Here is a 20,831-nt window from a genome sequence, read left to right on the forward strand (position 1 = left end):
CAATAAAAAGGCTATTTGTTATAAAGTAGAAGATATCTGTTGTGCGATTTTAAATACATTAAATGTTTATAAATCACTAATAATAAGTGATGACACCAAGTATTCACGAACAGTTGGGGGTTTCGTGTTACAAACACAGGAAAGTCAAGCGTTCACATGAACAAGCGCTGGACACACATTAACGCAGGCATGCAGACACAGACACACACACACACACACACACTCGCAACCCCACCGCCACCACCCCCACTTCCACACACACAGACACATACACAGACACATACACGTACGCACGCATATATGCAGTTATACGTGACAAAAGGTTTTGAATACAACAAAACCCAGCATTTTGCCTCACTTCATCGTGGAGAAAACGTGCAGCACAGATCGGAAAAGCCCGAGAATTTATCCATACAAATGCTAAAAATCAAAACAAGGAACACTTTTGTCACGAATGATGAAGATCGTTTCTAAAAAATATTTCTTTTTACAAATCTTGGAAATAGGGGAATGATCGTTTGTAACATGTATAGAACATCACCTGAACGCTTTGGTCTCAGGAAAATAGTAAACCTTTGGTGTCGGTAACGTTTCAAGGTAAAATACTCATTTTACGTATGGTTCATCAAATTCCTTTCCTGGGGAACAATGAGGTAAGGTGAATGTCCCACCACAGATGGAAATGTAGTTCAGAATGCTTAAAGGCACAATGTGACAGGTTATCGACAATATTTTGGCATATATTATTTTGGCATATATTATTTTGGCATATATTATTTTGGCATATATTATTTTGGCATATATTATTTTGGCATATATTATTTTGGCATAAGTTTTGCAATCTGAGACTTTATCCTTTGTGACTTGCCTAGAATCGATAGTTGAAACTTCGAGGAGAACAGTTGCCGATGAGATAACACTTGCCATATATAGACTGTAAACAACTGCTCCACACATCGAAAACAGTCGCACGCGGTGTTGCCGGTGTTTGTCGAACTCGTTTCAATCACAAGTTGTGTGTATGATATTTGTCAAGCGCGCACCCATGGACAAAACTCTATAGGGTTCGCTTGAAATAATGTTCGGCTGGTAGGAGCCGCCATAGTAAATTCATTGCAACGTTGCACTAAATCATTCGAACTTTTTGATTTAATATTGTAATCTAAACACATAATTTTTGGGTTTCCCTGAGGGCTTAAAGTTAGCATTGTTGAGAGAAGTGCATTGTTGTTAAGAGAGGCATAGCTTGACATTATGCCTTTAAATGATTTGTCAGACTGGAACGAGAGACTTGTATATCCACACCTTATTGAATGAAGTACTCGACTGTAAGGATGCTGACAAATGACAGTGCTTTAACGAATCTCTTCCAGCCTATACGCTGATGATATTTTACGTCCGATTCGGTGATTCATAGCACATGAACATGTCCATAGTGTTTCAGACTTGGCTTAAGACTTCTACATCGGATAAAACCATCCTATCTGGTCTTGACTGAGAATAATCTCAGATAATTGAGTGAGTGAGTGGGTTTAGGTTTACGCCGCATTTAGCAATATTCCAGCTATATGGTGGCGGTCTGTAAATAATCGAGTCTGGACCAGACAATCCAGTCATCAACAACATGAGCATCGATCTGCGCAACTGGGAACCGATGACGTGTGTCAACCAAGTCAGCGAGCCTGACCACCCGATCCCGTTAGTCGCCTCTTACGACAAGCATAGTCACCTTTTATGAAGCTGAAGGCCTATTCTACCCCGGGACCTTCACGGATCAGAGAATTGGGAAATATGGTCTCCCCGAGCTTAGTCAAGATCTTTTTATCCCTTGGAGTGGTGAGGAAGACTAAACGTTAAGCGTTCGCTCGTCACGCCGGGTTCGATTTCCTTCCATTTCTGGTGTTTCCAGCAGTGACATTCTAGGATATTGCTAAAAGCGGCGTAAATCCCAACTCACTCACTCACTATGTGTAAGCAGTTAACACGGTATGATAAGATATTAAAGAAATTACTAGACGGAAATCTGAATGCAAACATTAAGCACAGGATTACAGATGTTGTTGGCATTACACGGGATTTCGTCATTAAGCCGCTAATATTCTGAATTATGTTATGAGGTCATAATCTTGCAAGCTTTGAAAGTGCATTATATCTTAACAAGTCGGGGACATCTTTTCAAAGTCAGCACATGTGGAGGCTTAATGGCCCCATTGGATTTTTGCTAGCCCCGGTTGGTGGCTATTTCGCATACTGATGATGGTTCCTAGTGCCATTTTGTGTTTATTCTCAGTCGATTATTTTCGACTGTATTTAGACAACAATCCAGAGTGAGATCGTTCCAGTTGTTGGCGTCTATATATGATGTGATGCGGGCGTAAAATGCGTGCTCTGTGGATTGAAATTATTGGCAACAAACCGATGTGTGCATCTTTACGCCTTGAGCGCAACTGGATCAATTTTTTCATCACTACCCAGTGTCATTAAATAACATGTTATCACGCAGATACCTCCAAATAATTTCCATACTATAATTACGCCTCGTTATCAGTAGGTCTTGATTTGAACGACGGCTTGTTTAGATCGAATGAGTATATATCACAAGTGGGGACCTCAGAAATGGGTTTCATACACTGTACCCACTCTTGGAATAGATTCTTCGCGCTTGACTTCCCCTCTGCTGCCGCTTTTAGTTTGAAATATCCCCAAATAGGGCTCCTCAGTTGATTCAATCTTATGCGACAAAACGCACGTGACCTCGGACGTCATGTACAAGGGTCTGTCTGTATACTGGAATAACCATTGTGACGCAGTCTCGGTTGTGGGCAGAGCATATTGTTTCAAATATGCACCAAATACCTAAACACATATTCTCAAACACAATATATTGTAACGTACCGAACGTTAACCCATGTTGTAACTAGGTTCTCGTCAGAATATTTTTGTTCAGTCTCTGTATGTTCCTCAGTAAGTCATCGACGTAGTGTGGACCCGAAACCAGGAAACACAACGTCGGTGACGCAACATATGTCATATTTGGGATTTCACTTTCTCAATAAAGTACAAATTCTAGTACTTTTTAGGTTGACGGTGGAAGTAGCGGTGGCTGAGCGGGCTAGGTGGCCGACTTTGTGTGCTGGCGATTAGGTGCCTGACTCTGAGGGTGCGGGTTCTAATCCCGGATGGGACTCAACCAAAAAAGTACTAGAATTTGTACTGTACTGAGAAAGTGAAATCCCAAATATGACACATATGGCATTTGACCACTTTCTAAAATGGCATCGTTGTGGAAGTCGCGATGGCTGTGCGGGCTAGACGGCTGACTCTGTGTGCTGGAGATTAGGTGCCTGACTCTGAGGGTGCGGGTTCTAATCCCGGATGGGACTCAACCAAAAAGTACTAGAATTTGTACTTTACTGAGAAAGTGAAATCTCAAATATGACATATGTTGCATTTGACCACTTTCTAAAATGGCATCGTGTAATCAACGTCGATGATGTCGCTCAAGGCCACTAGGATAAGGGGTGGGGTGAAACGGTCAACGTGTATAAGAATACACACACGCTTATGAACACCAAAGCCAGCCAAGGGCACAGTATTTATACTATTTATATATGGCATAAAGAAATCTGTTGCCACTAGGATTAAGGGCAAGAGGCAAAAGTCAACGTGTCTAATATTATATGCCCGAACGGTTCGACATCGCCTGCAGAGACATCATCTGCGTGCAAGACATCCACGAGCATTCACATAACTTACTGCAAGTCATTTGATCCATGCACCTCCTTGGTGTAGGTGAAGTTAGCACTGTGGTCATCGACACTGAACTAATGATATTTTTCTGAGATTCAGTCTTGACTTCTGTGACCGAAGGATTCGGTTAGGTGTCTTACTAGAATCAAATAAATCTCATCTGTATTTTGTCAAGGGAAGCCTTACCGTTTCATGTGACGAAGCGCCTGTAAAAGAACATTCTTTAACGATTTCAGGTCAATTCTTCACTCTGATTGTACAGTTTGCGTTGCCATGATTTTATACCGGACGCTCCCCACGTCAAAGCCCGTGCTTTATTCCCCTAAAGGATAGAATAAGTTGTGCGGGGCAATAGTCAACAATATGTATGTAAACAACAGTACAGTAAAAGCTGTCAAAATCGGCATTTGTCTAATCCGGCACGTTGTCAATACCAGTCTCAGTCCCATCCATGGCTTGTACATTTGTCATCGGCTCTGCAATCCAACATGCTGTCTACACCGGACCATTTCTTCAGTCCCGATGAATGCCGGTTTAGACAGCTTCCACTGTATTCCTTTGTGCATCTCATTCCTTTGTACATTGGACGGTGGGGTAGCCTGGTGGTTACAGCGTTCACTCGTCATACCGATGGCCTGGTTTCAATTCCCCCATTGGGTACAATCTGTGAAGTTTATTGCTGCAATATTGCTAAATGCGGCGTAAAACCCAACTCACCCACTCACTGGTGTATTGACATCACAATACAACGAGGCTATTGTTAAAAGCGGCATAAAAAGTATCCACGCATTGTTAAATGATCATCGGTGTAAATGTTAAATTGTGAATTCGATCACAGCAATTATGGCGTTGTCATTGGAACCATATCAGTTTCAACATCCTTTTAAACAATTACTGTCAGAGATGAGCTCAGTCACCAGGTGTTACATTATAAACGCTCTATTGCCACCCTATTTTTTAACCATATGGTCGCTTTTAACATTTCATTTTTTCAATCGGAATCCATCTAAAGTTGAACTGTTGAATAGTGCTAATGCCCTCATGACGGTGTGCTGCTTTGGAATTTGAAACAGGGGGATTGTCCATGCAGCATCAGTCTGACATTCTGACATTTATTTTCATATTGCTTCATGAAAACGAGACACGTATGTTTTTTGCAAGCGTTGCTTCACAGGGACAGGCACGGGGCATCAAATAATGCACAATATATCAGTTTTTGCATTCATTTCTGTCTGCAAGTTTTACACATATGAGGATCTTCGAACAGTTTCAATACATTCCCGTGTCTTCTTCTCTTTCAAGCTATTATCTATATTCTATACTTGTTCGTATCTGCAACTGCAATAATCATTGATAACAGTGTTCCATGTTCATTGAAATTGTGGAAATGTTTATTTTTAAAGGATCAGGACACAAAACCCAACTTGCAGAACATCACAGCTGAGTTTGAAGTGCTGAGACAACTACATAAGGTTAACTATATACGTGCAAACCCGACATCGAGCGCAACCTCGACCACAGCTTCTAGTGCAACCTCTACCTCGGCATGTAGTGTAATCCCGACCACAGCATCTAGTTCAACCTCTACCACGGCATGTAGTGTAATCCCGACCACAGCATCTAGTTCAACCTCTACCACGGCATGTAGTGTAATCCCGACCACAGCATCTAGTTCAACCTCTACCACGGCATGTAGTGTAATCCCGACCACAGTGTCTAGTGCAACCTAAACCATGGCATCTAGTGCAACCCCGACCACAACATTTAGTGCAACCTCTACCGCGGTATGTAGTGCAATCCTGACCACAGCATCTAGTGCAACCTGTACCACGGCATGTAGTTTAATTCCGACCATAGTATCTAGTGCAACCCCGACCACAGCATCTAGTGCAACCTCTACCACGGCATGTAGTGTAATCCCAACCACAGCATCTAGTGCAACCTAAACCATGGCATCTAGTGCAATCCTGACCACAGCATCTAGTGCAACCCCGACCACAGCATCTAGTCCAAACTCGACCACAGCATCTAGTGCAACCCCGACCACAGCATCTAGTGCAACCTCTTCCTCGACATGTAGTGGAACCCCGACCACAGCATCTAGTGCAACCTTTACCACGGCATGTAGTGTAATTCCGACAACAGCATCTAGTGCAACCTCTTCCATGACATCTAGTGCAACCCCGTCCACATCATCTAATGCAGCCTCTACCATGACATCTAGTGCAAACCCGACTACAGCATCTAGTGCAACCTGTACCATGGCATGTAGTGCAATCCTGACCACAGCATCTAGTACAATGTCATGCGCCGGAATAGACAGCGCTGATTACTGTCTAAACACATGATCGGGCGGCTCATTTCATGCAGAGATCCTAAATTGTCAGTTGCCGGGTTGCAGAGCTTTCAACTGCAGTCTTTATGCTTTTCATTTCAGAAGTGATTGAGCAACAATACATGGAAACTTCGTGGATGAGAAGCTCTTTATTCTATTATGATGCGACGTTTCGTTATGGCTCCTTAGATCGTTGTCACTCTTGCTTAAACATTATACTGATCACATTTCACTACAGCTTAAAAACATCCTCTGTATTGCAATTACCGTAATTTTTAACATGAATACGATAACCGAGAAACCGATATGGATACGGTAAAACCATCATTCCCAACACGAAACCTCATTATTGAAAAACAATAAAAGAATTATACATCACAAATGAAATATGAACGAAATAAAACTGTAGCAGAGTTCGTTTAGTACAGAATTTCATTTTTTAAATGCTATGTTGACACTTTCCCTATTTGACTACAAAAGGGATACATCAGCATGTGCAATCTCGAAGGTCGAACCTAACGAGTTTATCGACGCCGGAAAATTTTCAGTCGATGTAATCCCAAATATTTTTCACTGGGTGTATAAAAGGCTAACCGGTGGAGGAAGATAAGGTTGATCACTGACAATCAGTGTAGACACCGGGTGTTTCTCAATCCTAGGGTGGACTGGAATAAAGCACATCACGTGTTTGAGGCGTCATGCATTTTGTGCATGCAGTATCACCCACCCAGTGCATCTCGAACACGACATAAATATTCACAACACGTTTTGTGTTGGGGGAAGGTTGCAGGGGTACGCACCCCTTTTGTCCAGGAATCTTCTTAACTGACTATTGTGCACCACCCCCACCTACCACCCACACCCCTTTCTCAATAGTGTACATTCCCACTTTCTCCAAAAGCTGTATCTGCCCGTGTATACCTTTGTGGCACCAAATACGACGTCACCAAACAGTCCCCATCAAACTTATGTGCTACTTGGAGCAATGGCGTTGGTTGGATTTCGTTTTTGATCTGGATTTCATTTTGCAAATGGATAAATATTAAATGGAACTGATGTGCAAAACACAAACGCATGTAGGACTGGAAGAATATTGGCGCCTCTCAAACACAGTCAGGACTGGTGAATCATACTTGAAATGTGACGCCGTTGAAACATAACCAGGACTGATAGACCTTTCTTCCCGTAGATGTATAACATTTACGTGGTACCGGAAGTAGTTACACGGTACCAGACAAGCATGGCACATGCGTCAGTTTGAGCCAATCAGAAGGCCGGGCACTTTGTGGATTCGTCAAACTTACTTCCGTTGACCAATAATGCTTCGGAAGCGACATGCGAATTATACCGTTCTCACTCAAGTGTAAAACCCCCCCCCCCCACATTTCTCCCCCCCTTCTCTCTCTCTCTCTCTCTCTCTCTCTCCCCCCCCCCCCCCCCCCCCCCCCCCCCGATGTGAACTTACACCAGTGATTTCAAAAGGACAATGAAAACGGTTCAAACTGTGTCTGCTGGGAAATATGCGTTCTCGAAAGAAGTAATGAGTGTGTGATTGAGGGTATTGGGTTTTCTGGTCATGCTACCCCCACATATCTGCTCAATGTGTGCCCGAAATGATGCAGGTGTTGAAACTCACGAGGACGAGGCGTTTCCGAAAATTGGCCTCTGATATGCGAATTGAATAATAACTAAACAGGGTTGTAGGTATGCACTGATGGTATGACAGTTTTCTGTTTGTTGTTCAACACCAATAACCAATATTTCCGATGTGTTAACAACTCAAGACAATAGAATCAGAGATAGCATACGAGGTGAATAACAAAATAATACACGCTTCTTCCACGATGTGAGACAGTATGTATGTATGTATGTATGTATGTATGTATGTATGTGTGTGTGTGTGTGTGTGTGTGTGTGTGTGTGTGTGTGTGTGTGTGTGTGTATGTATGTATGTATGTCTGTGTGTGTGTGTGTGTGTGTGTGTGTGTGTGTGTGTGTGTGTGTTCATGCCTGCGTTAATATATATATGTGTGTCCAGCGTTTGTTCATGTGAAACCCACACACACTTGGTATCATCACTTATTATTAGCGATGTATAAACACAAGATTCTGATGTATTTAAAATCGAACAACAGAGATCTTCTATTTTATAGAAAATCGCTTTTTCGATTTCTCTTGTATTTTCAAATATTACAGTATTCCAGAACTAGAGGTTATGGTCTTCAGAAACATCATCTCTGAGTAACTATGATAGGTGGTAACTGAGAAGTAGCTTTTTGTACTATACGTCTAAAATCGGACAGACGCTAGTGATATGAGTCAAGTTGGTAAGGTACTGAAAATGTCAGCGAGTCTGACCCCTGCTTTGAAGAAGTCATCGAACGTTCATTCCAGCCACTGGTGTATCACACTGGTTGTTCTGCAAATCACTTATGTTAGCTCGTTGGAACGAAGAATACAGGTTCGAATCCTGCGGTAGATATACTTTAAGGAGTCCTCTTAGATTGTGATGGTGAACGCCGTAAAACAGTATCCAAAGTGATCGTTTTTGCCTTTGTGTCCAGAACCAAATACATAAATACGACTGTACATTATAAGTATCTTTATGTTGAAATACATACTTATGCAAATATTTCTGTTTTTTTTTTAAAAACTATTGGAATCCCGAGAAAAGAGTGGTGATGCACAAAGGTAGCAGTGGTCTAAAACTTGCTAGAGTTTCGAGATTTGAGGTTCCAATTGTCTGCGTGTCCCTGTCTCTGTGTGTCTGCCTGTCTATGTGTGTCTGCCTGTCTATGTGTGTGTCTGTCTAAACTGACGAGCAAAGGTGTAATTGTTTGCTGCAATCCCAAATGTACGTTCTAATTTGTACAAATATTGAAGAACACTGAGTGCACAGAACGCAACCACCATGTTTCATTTGCCAAAATGCAACCAAAATCATTTGTACATTGTGATTATTGTCCAATGTACGAGCACGTGTTTGTCGTGAAGACTGAACAATGACTTGACAAACATCTCGCGACAAAATGCCAAGATTGATGTAGGGGCACTGAGAAAGGGCTACAGGAATGTGGTTCTAAAAGCCATTCAGCAAGACATGGGGTTGCACAAGACAAACCATAATTCGGGTGTTTAACTGTTTCTGTATGACAGGCGAGCCTTATGATCGACCCAGAAGTGGACCAGTCTGAGTCACAACACCACAAGAGGATCGCTGACTGCTATTTTACACCTACGCAACCGGATGTTGACGTTGACATGATCAGCAGACACATCATTGGGCCATTGCGTGAACCGATTCACAGTGACAAGACGACTTCGTGATGCTGGTATCCGGACCTAGCGATTGCTGTGAGGATTGGCCTCGACCTTGCAGCATCGTAGGAACAGTCTGTTGTGGTCCTCACGACATCACTGTTTATTGTTACAATGTAATTTTGCTGATTAAACGCGCTTATTGCAGTGTGCTTCAACATGCATTCAACATGTTCCATTTCATCCAAAGGTTTTGTCATTTTTTACCTCATTGGAAAAAAAGAGCAAATCTGTGTACTTTCTTTGCTCGTCAGTTTATATGATTTTATGGTTGTGTGATTGTGTGTTTGTCATTCTCTCTCTCTAAACTACACAGTAATTAAAAAAAATATGATCTGGAAATAGCCTTATGACACACGGCGTTTCAGCGCAGACGGTAACGTAATCGTTGTTAAAAAGAAAGGCACCACCAGTATGCCTGATTAGTGTTTTCTGTAAGTAAATATTACTATCACCATAAAATATAGCCAAGAGACTGGTGAAAGCAATACGTTCTTTTTTTAGCCCTTTTAACTTCCACTTTGAAGTTTAATCTCTTTAACTGGTCTTATTACAGCACGTGGACTATTGGACAATATACTTCTCAGACGACTACGGTTAGTTTTTATTCATTCAATGCTGAAGTCTAGAATTTGTTTGCTGTTTAAAGCTGCATTCAGTAATATTCTAGCTATCTGATGTGGATTGGTTCTGATAATCTAGTGGTCAATAGCATGAGCATCGAACTACGCAACTGGGATACGATGACGTGGCAACCGAGTCAGTGAGCCACACCAGCCGATTCCGTCAGTCGCCTCTTAGGACAAACATAGGTTACTGAAGACCTATTATTCTAACCCTGATCTTCAAGGGTCTCGAATTCTGTGGATGGAAACAAATGGTACATTTTTAAGTCCCTTGGTACGACAAGGCTAGCGAATAATATAGTGAGTATGTATTTACGCTGCAATATTTCATCAATATTACGGCGGAGGAATTTACACATTGTACCCAAGCGGGGAATCGAAACCTTATCATCTGGGTAGAAACTGATGTAGTAGGATATATATTTATCCAGTAAGCCTGGGAATGTCAGTTCTGCCGTGTATATATGCCTTGTACATAGTCTTGAAATACGGCTTGAATATGTCAAATGTGCATTGACATGAAACACGGCTGTTCCCACCTGTTTTCATTTGGAACAGTATTTAGAGTGATTAAACTTAGATTGTTTGCAGTAAATGAGACTGTTTGTGTTCCAGCATGACTACGAGAGGTACAACACGTACTTACTGGAAGTGCAATTGTAGAGATCCTGAACAGATGCATTGACCTGAAAATGGGAACCTCGATCTTGTATTACCAGTTTTCATAAATATCGATAAGGGCTCTTACATATTACTGAACTCCACACTAACTCTAAGCACAACGAACAAAATGGACGTTATCGCCCTGGCGCTTAAAGGGTAATAGTCATATGACGTATCCCACCGGGTACCCATTTTCTGCTGAACAGAGGCAATTTTGAACAAACGTACTTGCCTTGTGAGACCACATGTGGCCTTGGTTCAACACAATCATTACGTTCATGTTGATCAATGTTTCAAACAATAGGAGCAAAAACGAGATTAATCTGTATATAGTTTATTATATATATTTTTTTTCAAAAAGAAAACAAAAGTTTTGAATTAGAACTAACATATAGTATACATAAATATATCGATGACAATAAGTGATCATCTAAGGCATCATTGTGCTGCAATGGTATGTCATTACCTGAACCCCGTTGTCATAGCAACAATTCCATACAGGTAAATGTGACAAATTGCTGATATGATTTATAATACCAACTAACTTTTGACGTGTTTACACTTATTGTGCTGCATGTGCTAACATCATAATAATAGACGGAGTAAGTAAATCACAATTACTCGAAGCACCAGTACCTGTCATTGAGACACAAACACACATTGATGGATCTCAGCTGAAACTAATGTGTCAGAAGGGGGTTCATTCATCCAAACATGCAAGCATTGTCAGTACGTCGGTGCTTCGTATGTGAAACAGGCAATCGTTTAAGGCATCTCAGGGACGGGTTACTTTTTCATCTTTTTTAAGAACTCCGCTTCGTTTATGAATCCGTCACCTTAAAAAATGGAGATGTCCTTTGGCGCTCAAAAAGTACATATGATGCTTGAACATAGAACAAAGACATTTTCAATATATTTTTTTGCATTTTCCTTTCAAGTTCGTTTTTTAAGTTTGCTTATATCCTTATATCGCCGATCTTTAAAACACAATTCCAGTCTCAAGGGAATTGCTGTAATTCTAAGGAAATGATTAACTTATTAAATGTTAAAATTCACATTAATGCACTAAAATTGAAAATAGCACGTAGTAATTTAAAACAATGTACAGAAGGATTCTCTATCAGCATTTCATGAATGCGTTCTTTGAGGATAATGTGATCATAATTTCTTGTGCAACAAAATTCGAAATACGAGAGAGCATAGACATCATCACAAATACAGGGATGCCTCTCACACATTTTTCATTGTAGGTTCGAATGCCTCCCTAAAGTATCTATAACGTCATATAAAGTATTTACTCTTCAGATTGATGGTTCATCAAATTTATATTTCACATTTACAAGTACAAACCGTTTAGATCCACAAACTCTCTGACCAAGTACAATGCAAGTTCTGGATCCTGTGCTAGTTGGAGCACCATGTCTCGGACAGGTAAAGGAAAAGATGAACTGCAAAGAGGGAGAGGGACAATGGATTGGTGCCACGCAGACATGGTCATGACATATAGATACTGAACAGCCAAAAAGACGCAACTGCGCTTTTTTGTCAAATTTGTAAATAGAAGACATAAACATGAACGCTTACTTTTATGAGAATTCAATTTTTCGAAAATTGCCTTTCATTTGCTGTTCAGAATTTGTTTGAAGTAAATTGTAATATACTTTTTCTAAGTCCGGCAAGATCTACAATGTACACACAATTATTCATTACATGTGCCTGCATGTTGCAACCAGGAAGAAATAACTAATAGCAAAACCATTAATGATTCAAAATTCTCAACAATGTTCCACAAAATGTTATCTTGTTCAAGCCAACAACCGCTTACCTTCTGCTGCAAGGTTATTTTTTTAGGTTTCAACATGTTATCTATTTTCTCTGATGATTAGAATACTTTTCGCGGAATGTAACACATTTACAGATGCCGTCTAATTTGTCGTCGGTTGTCTCGAACTTACGGTTATCTTGAACAGTTGGACGACCGTCGAAGTTAAAACTTGGTCTTGCGTAATTCTTATTTTTAGTCGTCAATTTTCACACATTGGTGGTCGTGGCTGTATTTCAGATCATTTGGCAGTATTTACATTTGTATGTACTTAAGCTTTGAAATTTGAGTTTTTTAGTCCCTCCTATCCCTATCTCCGTGGACCCTTTACTTCCAGGGGCTGTGGGGTAGCCTTGTGGTTATGCGTTCACTCGTCACACTGACTACTCGGGCTCGATTCCCTACATTGGTACAAAGTGTGAACCCATTTGTGGTGTCCCCGTCGTGATATTGGTGGAATACTGCAAAAAGCGACGTAAAACTAGATTCACTCATTCACTTTAACCTCTAGCACACGATGAGACTTTTATGTTTGAACTATTCTTCCTACCTTCGATCTAGATCAGATGGGCCAAGTAGCGTGGCTGACAGCAAACCTGGTCGCTCCTTGAAGAGATCACTACCCATGTCCCCACCTGCCCTCTTGAAGCCCCAGTTTTGCCTGTATGCACTTCCAGATCTGAAGGCACCGCATGCCCGTTGAACCCCCATGGAGATGACCAGTGCGAGGCAGCCTATAATTAGAGTTATCTGCATCGTCGGGTCTGAAACACATGAACCGTCAGTATAATGCATTTTGTGGGAGGTGAAAAGTTAACAGGTTCAAGACTTTTATTAGCGATGTGCGCGCATGAGTGTTGGGTTGTGTCAGTACGTGTTCATATGTGTTGTTTTACGCCGCACCCAGCAAAATTCAGTCTGAACCAGACAATCCAATGATCAACAACATGAGCATCAATGGGTGCAACTGGGATACGAAGACGTGTCAACCAAATCAGCGAGCCTGACATCGGTGAAGACCGATTTTAACCTGAGTCTTCAACGGTTTGGGATAATGGGAGAGGCATATGCTTGCCCACATGCATAGTCTAATATACGTTACAGAACGTTCTATACCTTTAGACCAACCTTGATTCTCTAGTTCTCGAAGATTCCAAATTACTCGTGACTACAGAAGCATACACATAAACAGTAACGACCACACCGACATTTACAGTAGATAGTAATAATTAAATATATTCCTGACAATTAATTGTAGATAAAACACAATGTAACACAGGTACGCCATTATAACGCGAGCGTGCATCATCTGACAAAGGAGATCGGGTATATTACATGTTTCACAGTTGGTTTGGTTGAAACTTATCGACAATATTTCTCTTCATTCTTTCCATTTCCGTTCAACTTCTTTCCACATAAAATCGACCCAGTTGTTGCTTTACAGTCAAAGTGTTGCAATCTAACATTTAGAATCTCTGGTAAATGGCACAGTTTCCAAGTTAAATTTAGATTCTAACTTACGTGATGGCGTTCATAAATCTTACTAAAAATCTTAAACAATTGCAATATGATGCAAAATGGAGGCCTAATGTTAATTTGTAGGAACTTCATAATATTGCATCTCATACTGTAGGAAATGACAATGTTTAGATCAGATTATTCTCATTACTTAAAAACTAAAAGGAAGTTTGTTTGGTCCATCAAATGCAGGAATCGTCATAATTCTAATATACAAACAGTGATAAAATCAACCGAACGAAGTGATTAGCATCACATCGAAGACACTTGTTTGCATTTGTTCCGGTTCGAGTGTGCTGTATAAGCAAAGCAGTATGATGGTGATGCTTTACTGCTTTACAATGTTTCAATCCACCACACACACACACACACACACACACACACACACACACACACACACACACACACACACTCTCTCTCTCTCTCTCTCTCTCTCACACACACACACTCTGTCTCTCTCTTTCTCCCTCTCCTCGCGCACATACGAAGGCCCTCACCAGTAGTCAGTAGAAACTCTTAATGCTACCAGATCCCCCAAAGTAACCAAGCCTTTAAATTGTATTACTTTTCAGAGCACAAACGTTAAATGTTCTATGGAATACACAACTGAATACCCTGTAGTTTGCGTGTCGAGCCACGCCGTTTAATCCCCTTTCATCTTTCAATCCTCAATAAAAGGATGGAGTCGATTTATACTTGCTCCACCAGGCAAACAGTGTTAAGTGATTGGTGTCATTCCAAATGCCATACGCGACCATAAATGACCACGAGAGCTATCAACACTGTATGAATGCATAAACCGTGATATTTCACACTTTGCCATTTGTAGTTTGGAGCAGCTGGTTAACGGAATGACTACAGTCATTAAAATATGCCCATAACGATGTATAAAATCAAAGGATGTTGAGGATGGTTTTCTTCACATTCTGAAACATATCGACGACGCTGAGGTGATTTTATTAAAAACCGATGACCAATAAAACCAGCTGCCATGTCGGTTGTTTTCTATCCCTGTGAGATGGGGTAGCCTAGTGGCTATTACCTTCCTTCGTCACGCAGAAGACCAGGGTTCAATTCCCCACATGGACACAGTGTGCGAAACCCATTTCTAGTGTCTCCGGCTGTGAAATTGCTGGAGTATTGCTAAAAACGGCGTAAAATCATACTCACTCACTATGGTGTAGTAATGATGTAGTGTTACTTATTTATCGTACGATTAATACATCTAACACATTTGCAAATAGATACACACCTGTATGCCGGCATTTATACACTATATAAAGATGCTACGTTTTTTCGGTGCCTCAGGTTTGGTACCTCCCAGTACCAAAGATTCCCCGGGTTTGCTGCCAGGAGCAAGTCCTTCTGACGCTATAGGTAATGCAGAAGTATGTCATATGCAAGAATATCTTGGAGTCCACAGTTCTTGAATGTAAATTGCAAAGTATTTAAGCGGCCCCCGGACAAACGTATGCATACCTGACTGAACAGTTCATCCACGTTCAGGCCCGTTGACCTCGTATCAACGCCATGTAACTTAAGAGCGCGTTGAGCAAATCTGTCAACAGTCGTAATCGTCCTCCGCACGAATCACGGTTCTAACAACAGAAAAACTGTAAATGAACATTCGCATTGTCCTTCCCAAATGACCCGATGAAGTTATTCCCGGCGCACTTGCCATAGCCGTGATGAACCAGGTCTTGAGCAATCCATTCTTGTCATAAAACTCGACTGACGGTGTCGGATGGTCAAGCTCGCCTATTTTGTTGATGCCATTACCACAGATTGTTCATGGCCTTACTTGATATCACGGGACAAAGAATACACGCCAAGGAACAATTTGTTGCAACCAGTGTGGCAATGATCACCTTCTTCATATGGTCAACAGAAATACCCATGTGGCAATGATCACCTTCTTCATATGGTCAACAGAAATACCCATGTGGCAATGATCACCTTCTTCATATGGTCAACCAGAAATACCCATGTGGCAATGATCACCTTCTTCATATAGTCAACAGAAATACCCATGTAGCAATGATCACCTTCTCCCTGTGAACGTTGTAAAGACTATATTACCAATGTGCTCCTTTCGTGGACACACACATGATATGCATTTCGTCAAAGCAGTCGTTAATGTGTTATCTTTTACCAAGGTCCGAATTACTCGACCCGTGAAAATCCGTTAAAATTACCTTCAAATACCCATCCTTGTCTGAGTCGGGTGGTTAGACTCGCTGACGTGGTTGACACGTGTCATGGTATCCCAATTCCGTAGATCGGTGCTCATGCTGCCGATCACTGGGATGTCTGGTCCAGGCTCGATTATTTACAAACCGCCGCAATACAGTTGGGATATTGCTGAGAGCTGCGTAAAACTAGACTCACTCACTCCGAATTACTCGAACGAGACAATTTTTATATTTGAAAACAAAATGAAAGTGGCAAGTGAATTTAAATTTAGAAGTATATTTTTGCAATGATGGAATTTTTCGGATGCAGTGGAAATTGTTTTGTGAAAATAGATATGCTCCGTCGTCAAAAAGGTAAGAAACTAAAAGACGGCATGGTTACTCAGTACTGCCTTTATACAATCTTTATATAAACTGGTCCATGTCATATTTCTAACATTCCTGCCACACGCCTCAGTTATTGATTGCGCAAGATGTCAACTGCTTACCTGTCATTTTCTTTCGGGAACAAACCTCCCCTTTCAGACGAAAGTCACTCAAACGTGACAATACATTCTTAGATTAAACAGATTTAAATTATTTAAAGTCGTAATTTATCACTATAGACGTCCCGAAAACCGACGTTGTATGCGAGATCACTTGTACGTGGTAAGGATGGGATAGTCGCCATAGCTTGGTGCGCCTAGTGGTTGCAAAGGTTGTATGATCCCTTGGGAGTTGAGATTGAAATACGTCGTTGAGAGTGACAGCCATCGATTTAAAATAACCCAGCGCCCTGTACTTGCGCCAGTACTTGGATATGTGGGCTATATAAATATCCTATACAGTAATACTGTAGTGGGGAGCGGACATATTAAATGTGATTAAATTAGCTTCACACAAAGAGGTCATGTGGTTTTCGGAGGCTCTGTTCAGTGTGAGAAGCTTTGGGCAGTGAAGACAGGAAGCTTCTCATTTCAAATTTCCGAAAACCGATGGATCTCATTGTGAAACCAAGGATCATAATCCAGTCGAATCCTGATGATCGGGTGCTGGAAACGAAAAGGGACACTACTCTGTCCAGCGAATTGCCCTAGGCCATCATCAGCGATATTTACATTTACAAGCCACGGCCGAATACCATTTGCCCTTCGGGATATCATGAGAGAGAGGCGAAATGGGGTTCAACGATCACTATTATTGTACTTGCATATAGAGGCGTTGCTGGTTTTAGAGTCCTCATCCAATGGAATACCAAATACATTCAATATGGATACCCCGCACTGAATCCGAGGTAATCAGTCCTTAGTGTATGCTCATAATGCCGATCACCAGCCAGGGATTCATCGTCGTTTTACGTCTTGGTTCGGAGCGGCTCCCCAAATCACGACGGTGTTATCTGGATCAGTTAAACTCTGTATAAATGTATAAATTAAACCTGTCAACCACTGGGTAAAACAATCCAAAATTTCATTGGCTAATATCTCCCAAAGTCGAAGACATTGACTGTACCTCTATACAGAGTCATGAAACACACATCATTTCAAAACTTGTCCCATTCTCATAATCGCGAAATCAAGTCTAATCTTTAAGGTAGAACATCCTAAAAAATACGTCCGAAGACCTGCTATGTCAAACGGAACTTGAACTCATTGTGTATAGTGGGGAGATCCAGTAGTAATTACCAACATAAGTCTCATGGCATAGATTAGTGATATAAAGGAGTATTTCCTGTAGTATCCTCAAGCATCTCTATTCTAACATCACCCGTCCCTTGGCGTAATGCTAGGTAATCAGAGACAATATGTAGCAGCCGCAACATTTCCGAGTCCCGGGCTGGGATTCGAAGTCGGACGCCTTGTCCACATGACCAAAGAGGTTAACCCCGCAAGCACGCTGACAAGGTAAGGATGTCATCAGTGCGATGACTCCATGTCCTGCTATAAATATATCACTCTTAGCAGAGCTGGTATTGTGTCCAGGGGAAAACACTGAATTCGACAGTTGTGAAGATCACCTATGTAAAAGACAAAAACATTTGACAGCCGTTGACAGTTTTTCTAACGAGCTGCCAATATTCATGTAGGAAGGTCATGACATCAATATACGTTGCCATAGCCACAGTCTCAAGAACCAGCGATTGCTTTTCTTGGGAGGAGTTGTTGGAAAGTACAGACGAGACGATATTCTCTGTTACATCATGCCAAAATGACTGAAGTAACGGCTGCTGGTAAATGTATCCACAACACTGCCAACAGCATCGACTAGACTGTTCGTCAAGTTGCTTAGAAACCTTGTCCAAACTACAGACTACTCCACTTCAGAAAAATACACCTGCTTTTCTAATTTCAAATTTAGAAACAAGGATATCGAGGCTAAAACGCTTTACCATACCTACCAGAATATTTTAGAAACCACAAACAGTAACCTTTTCCTGTACCAACGCACATCGTCAGTTTTCTAAAAAGGTAATAGCTCCAGGATCGTGAATGTAAGCTCTAATAGTCAATGCTTACAGGAAAACTGACAGGGGCGTAGCTACCATTATCAAAAAGCCCCGACTTACGACTTTTGCTAGGACGTGTTTATTTTTTATAATTCATACCAAAAATACCTACAAATACGATATTAGTACAATTTAAAAACTGTTATTGCCTCTATGCATCATCCTGACTACAACATTCTTGATAACAAAGCATTACCAATACAGTCACCATGGACAGTAAAAATGCTGTTCTTCATATCGTAAATGTGAGGAAGTCACATTTCAATCATATGATTATTCATTCTAAATTGATGGTAGACCACAATAACACCTCCTTCTTATGATTTCAAGCATTGGTAAGATAACAATATGTCAGAGCTATTGAAAGTATCAAGCGTCAGAAGATAACACTTCAGGGCTGGTTTGCCTCGCGTCTAACCACCATCGACCTCTTTGTCATGAGGTCACAAGGGATGTCTCGATTGAGAGAGAGAGAGAGAGAGAGAGAGAGAGAGAGAGAGAGAGAGAGAGAGAGAGAGAGAGAGAGAGAGAGAGAGAGAGAGAGAGAGAGAGAGAGAGAGAGAGAGAGAGAGAGAGAGAGAGAGGCGGGCACAACGTCGAGCAACGAGAAAGGCTGCACTCGAGCAGCCTGATATACTTTTCCAGTAGTTTTCCATCCTGTAGGATTGTGTTTACCTGATGAAAAACCGAAGGAGATTGATCGTCCACATTTTGGTTGTTGCTACCTTCACCTTGTTAACTAATCATAATCACAAACTGTGAAACGCGAAACGTATTGGCCACCGCCCTTTGCCGGTTTTTAACGTCCACAGCCCGTAGACGCTAAACACAACGCGAGCGCTGTGGTGCTAGTCCACACAGGAACAATGAATAAAATCAAATAAATCACATCTGTTATATGCGGAATCAATACTGATGGCAGACATAACGATCCACAGAGATTTATCGAGCTTCCGTTAAACTGATAAAATGAGTTCACAACATATGTTTGAGGCTACTGCCTGCTACAAACACAAACAGTAGAATGATATTTTTGTATCTTTTTGTTCTAAAACTTAACATCAACATGCATATTTTATGACATCCCACCTTTTATAAAGACTAAATAATTTCAATACTATTACTCCTTTTGGCGCCAATCAGATTATCAATAGATATCGAGACTGAATAATCTTCGGCGTTGACATTTTATAATAATTAACTCATATTTACTCTCATATACTTTACATATACTGGTTCAAAAAACGCACGAGAACTTTGGATCTGGACATTCTGCCTAAATTGTCACAATTCGTTCCAAAACCACCATGTTTCATTACTCACATGAGTTACAGAATCTAAAACAGTCTAAATTTCAAAACTGCGAACGCTACCTAACAAAATCAAGTTTATTTTTATCCCCTAGAGAGGATGAAAGCAGTGTATTAAGGTCTGTAGGTGACTTGGATCTGAGACTGATGTCTTCAGCGCTAAGTGGATGGCCGTAGTGATTACCAGACAACTGCTGTGAATGAAATGTTACGGCTCTGTATGGCGACATTACGAAGCACAGCTATGCACGGATAATTCAACTTTACGTAGTCTTACTTACTGGCCAAACCGGATGGAGGCCCAGTGGGACCATATTTCTCTCATAACAAGCAGTATTCTGGATATAATGACTGTTTGTCAATGCCATCATTTAGACCAGTTGGTAAATGGTACATTGCTCTCAAAACAATAGACTAACCTCCTCTTACCTTCAGTGAACGCGGACTGTTGGTACCTCCTGACAATCGCAACAATGAGGAAAAATGAAAACGAGCGCAGTTTTAAAGCAATTTCGACAAATGTAGGAGACGAACGAATAATCGTGAATTATTAATGTATATGAGACATAATGGCTTCATTTTCGGTGTCGTCAAGGCTGCTTCCTGCTGAAGTCATTATGCAGCGACAATTGTGAATGAGAGATATGTCACGCTGCCCAAGGGAATGATTGCTTCGGAGGACGATTGCAATATAAGGTAAAGGCCATAGCAGAAAGGTAGGGAATGTCCATACGATATTTAATGACTTGCAGCTAATTCCCATGGTGCAACCTTAACGGGGATGGGTTTTATGATTACAAAAGTGCCTGCGT

At 41.1% G+C, this 20,831-nt stretch overlaps 1 protein-coding gene across 2 annotated transcripts; it reads right to left on the bottom strand.

Moving 5' to 3' along the window:
• Positions 1-11,010: 11,010 nt before the first annotated feature.
• On the bottom strand, positions 11,011-20,551 carry LOC137298188 (uncharacterized). 2 transcript variants are annotated; one of them, XM_067830344.1, is made up of 4 exons: positions 20,449-20,551; positions 13,065-13,278; positions 12,043-12,140; positions 11,011-11,528 (listed from the first exon to the last, which is right to left on the bottom strand). In XM_067830344.1, the coding sequence occupies exons 2-4, from the start codon at positions 13,268-13,270 to the stop codon at positions 11,479-11,481; spliced, it is 354 nt and encodes a 117-aa protein (XP_067686445.1). In that variant the 5' UTR covers positions 13,271-13,278; positions 20,449-20,551; the 3' UTR covers positions 11,011-11,478. The 2 variants fall into 2 exon arrangements, with proteins under 2 accessions (XP_067686445.1, XP_067686446.1); XM_067830345.1 differs by having other exon boundaries at positions 20,439-20,520.
• Positions 20,552-20,831: the final 280 nt, after the last annotated feature.

Source organism: Haliotis asinina, chromosome 10, assembly GCF_037392515.1.
Source record: "Haliotis asinina isolate JCU_RB_2024 chromosome 10, JCU_Hal_asi_v2, whole genome shotgun sequence".
Classification (NCBI taxonomy): domain Eukaryota; kingdom Metazoa; phylum Mollusca; class Gastropoda; order Lepetellida; family Haliotidae; genus Haliotis; species Haliotis asinina.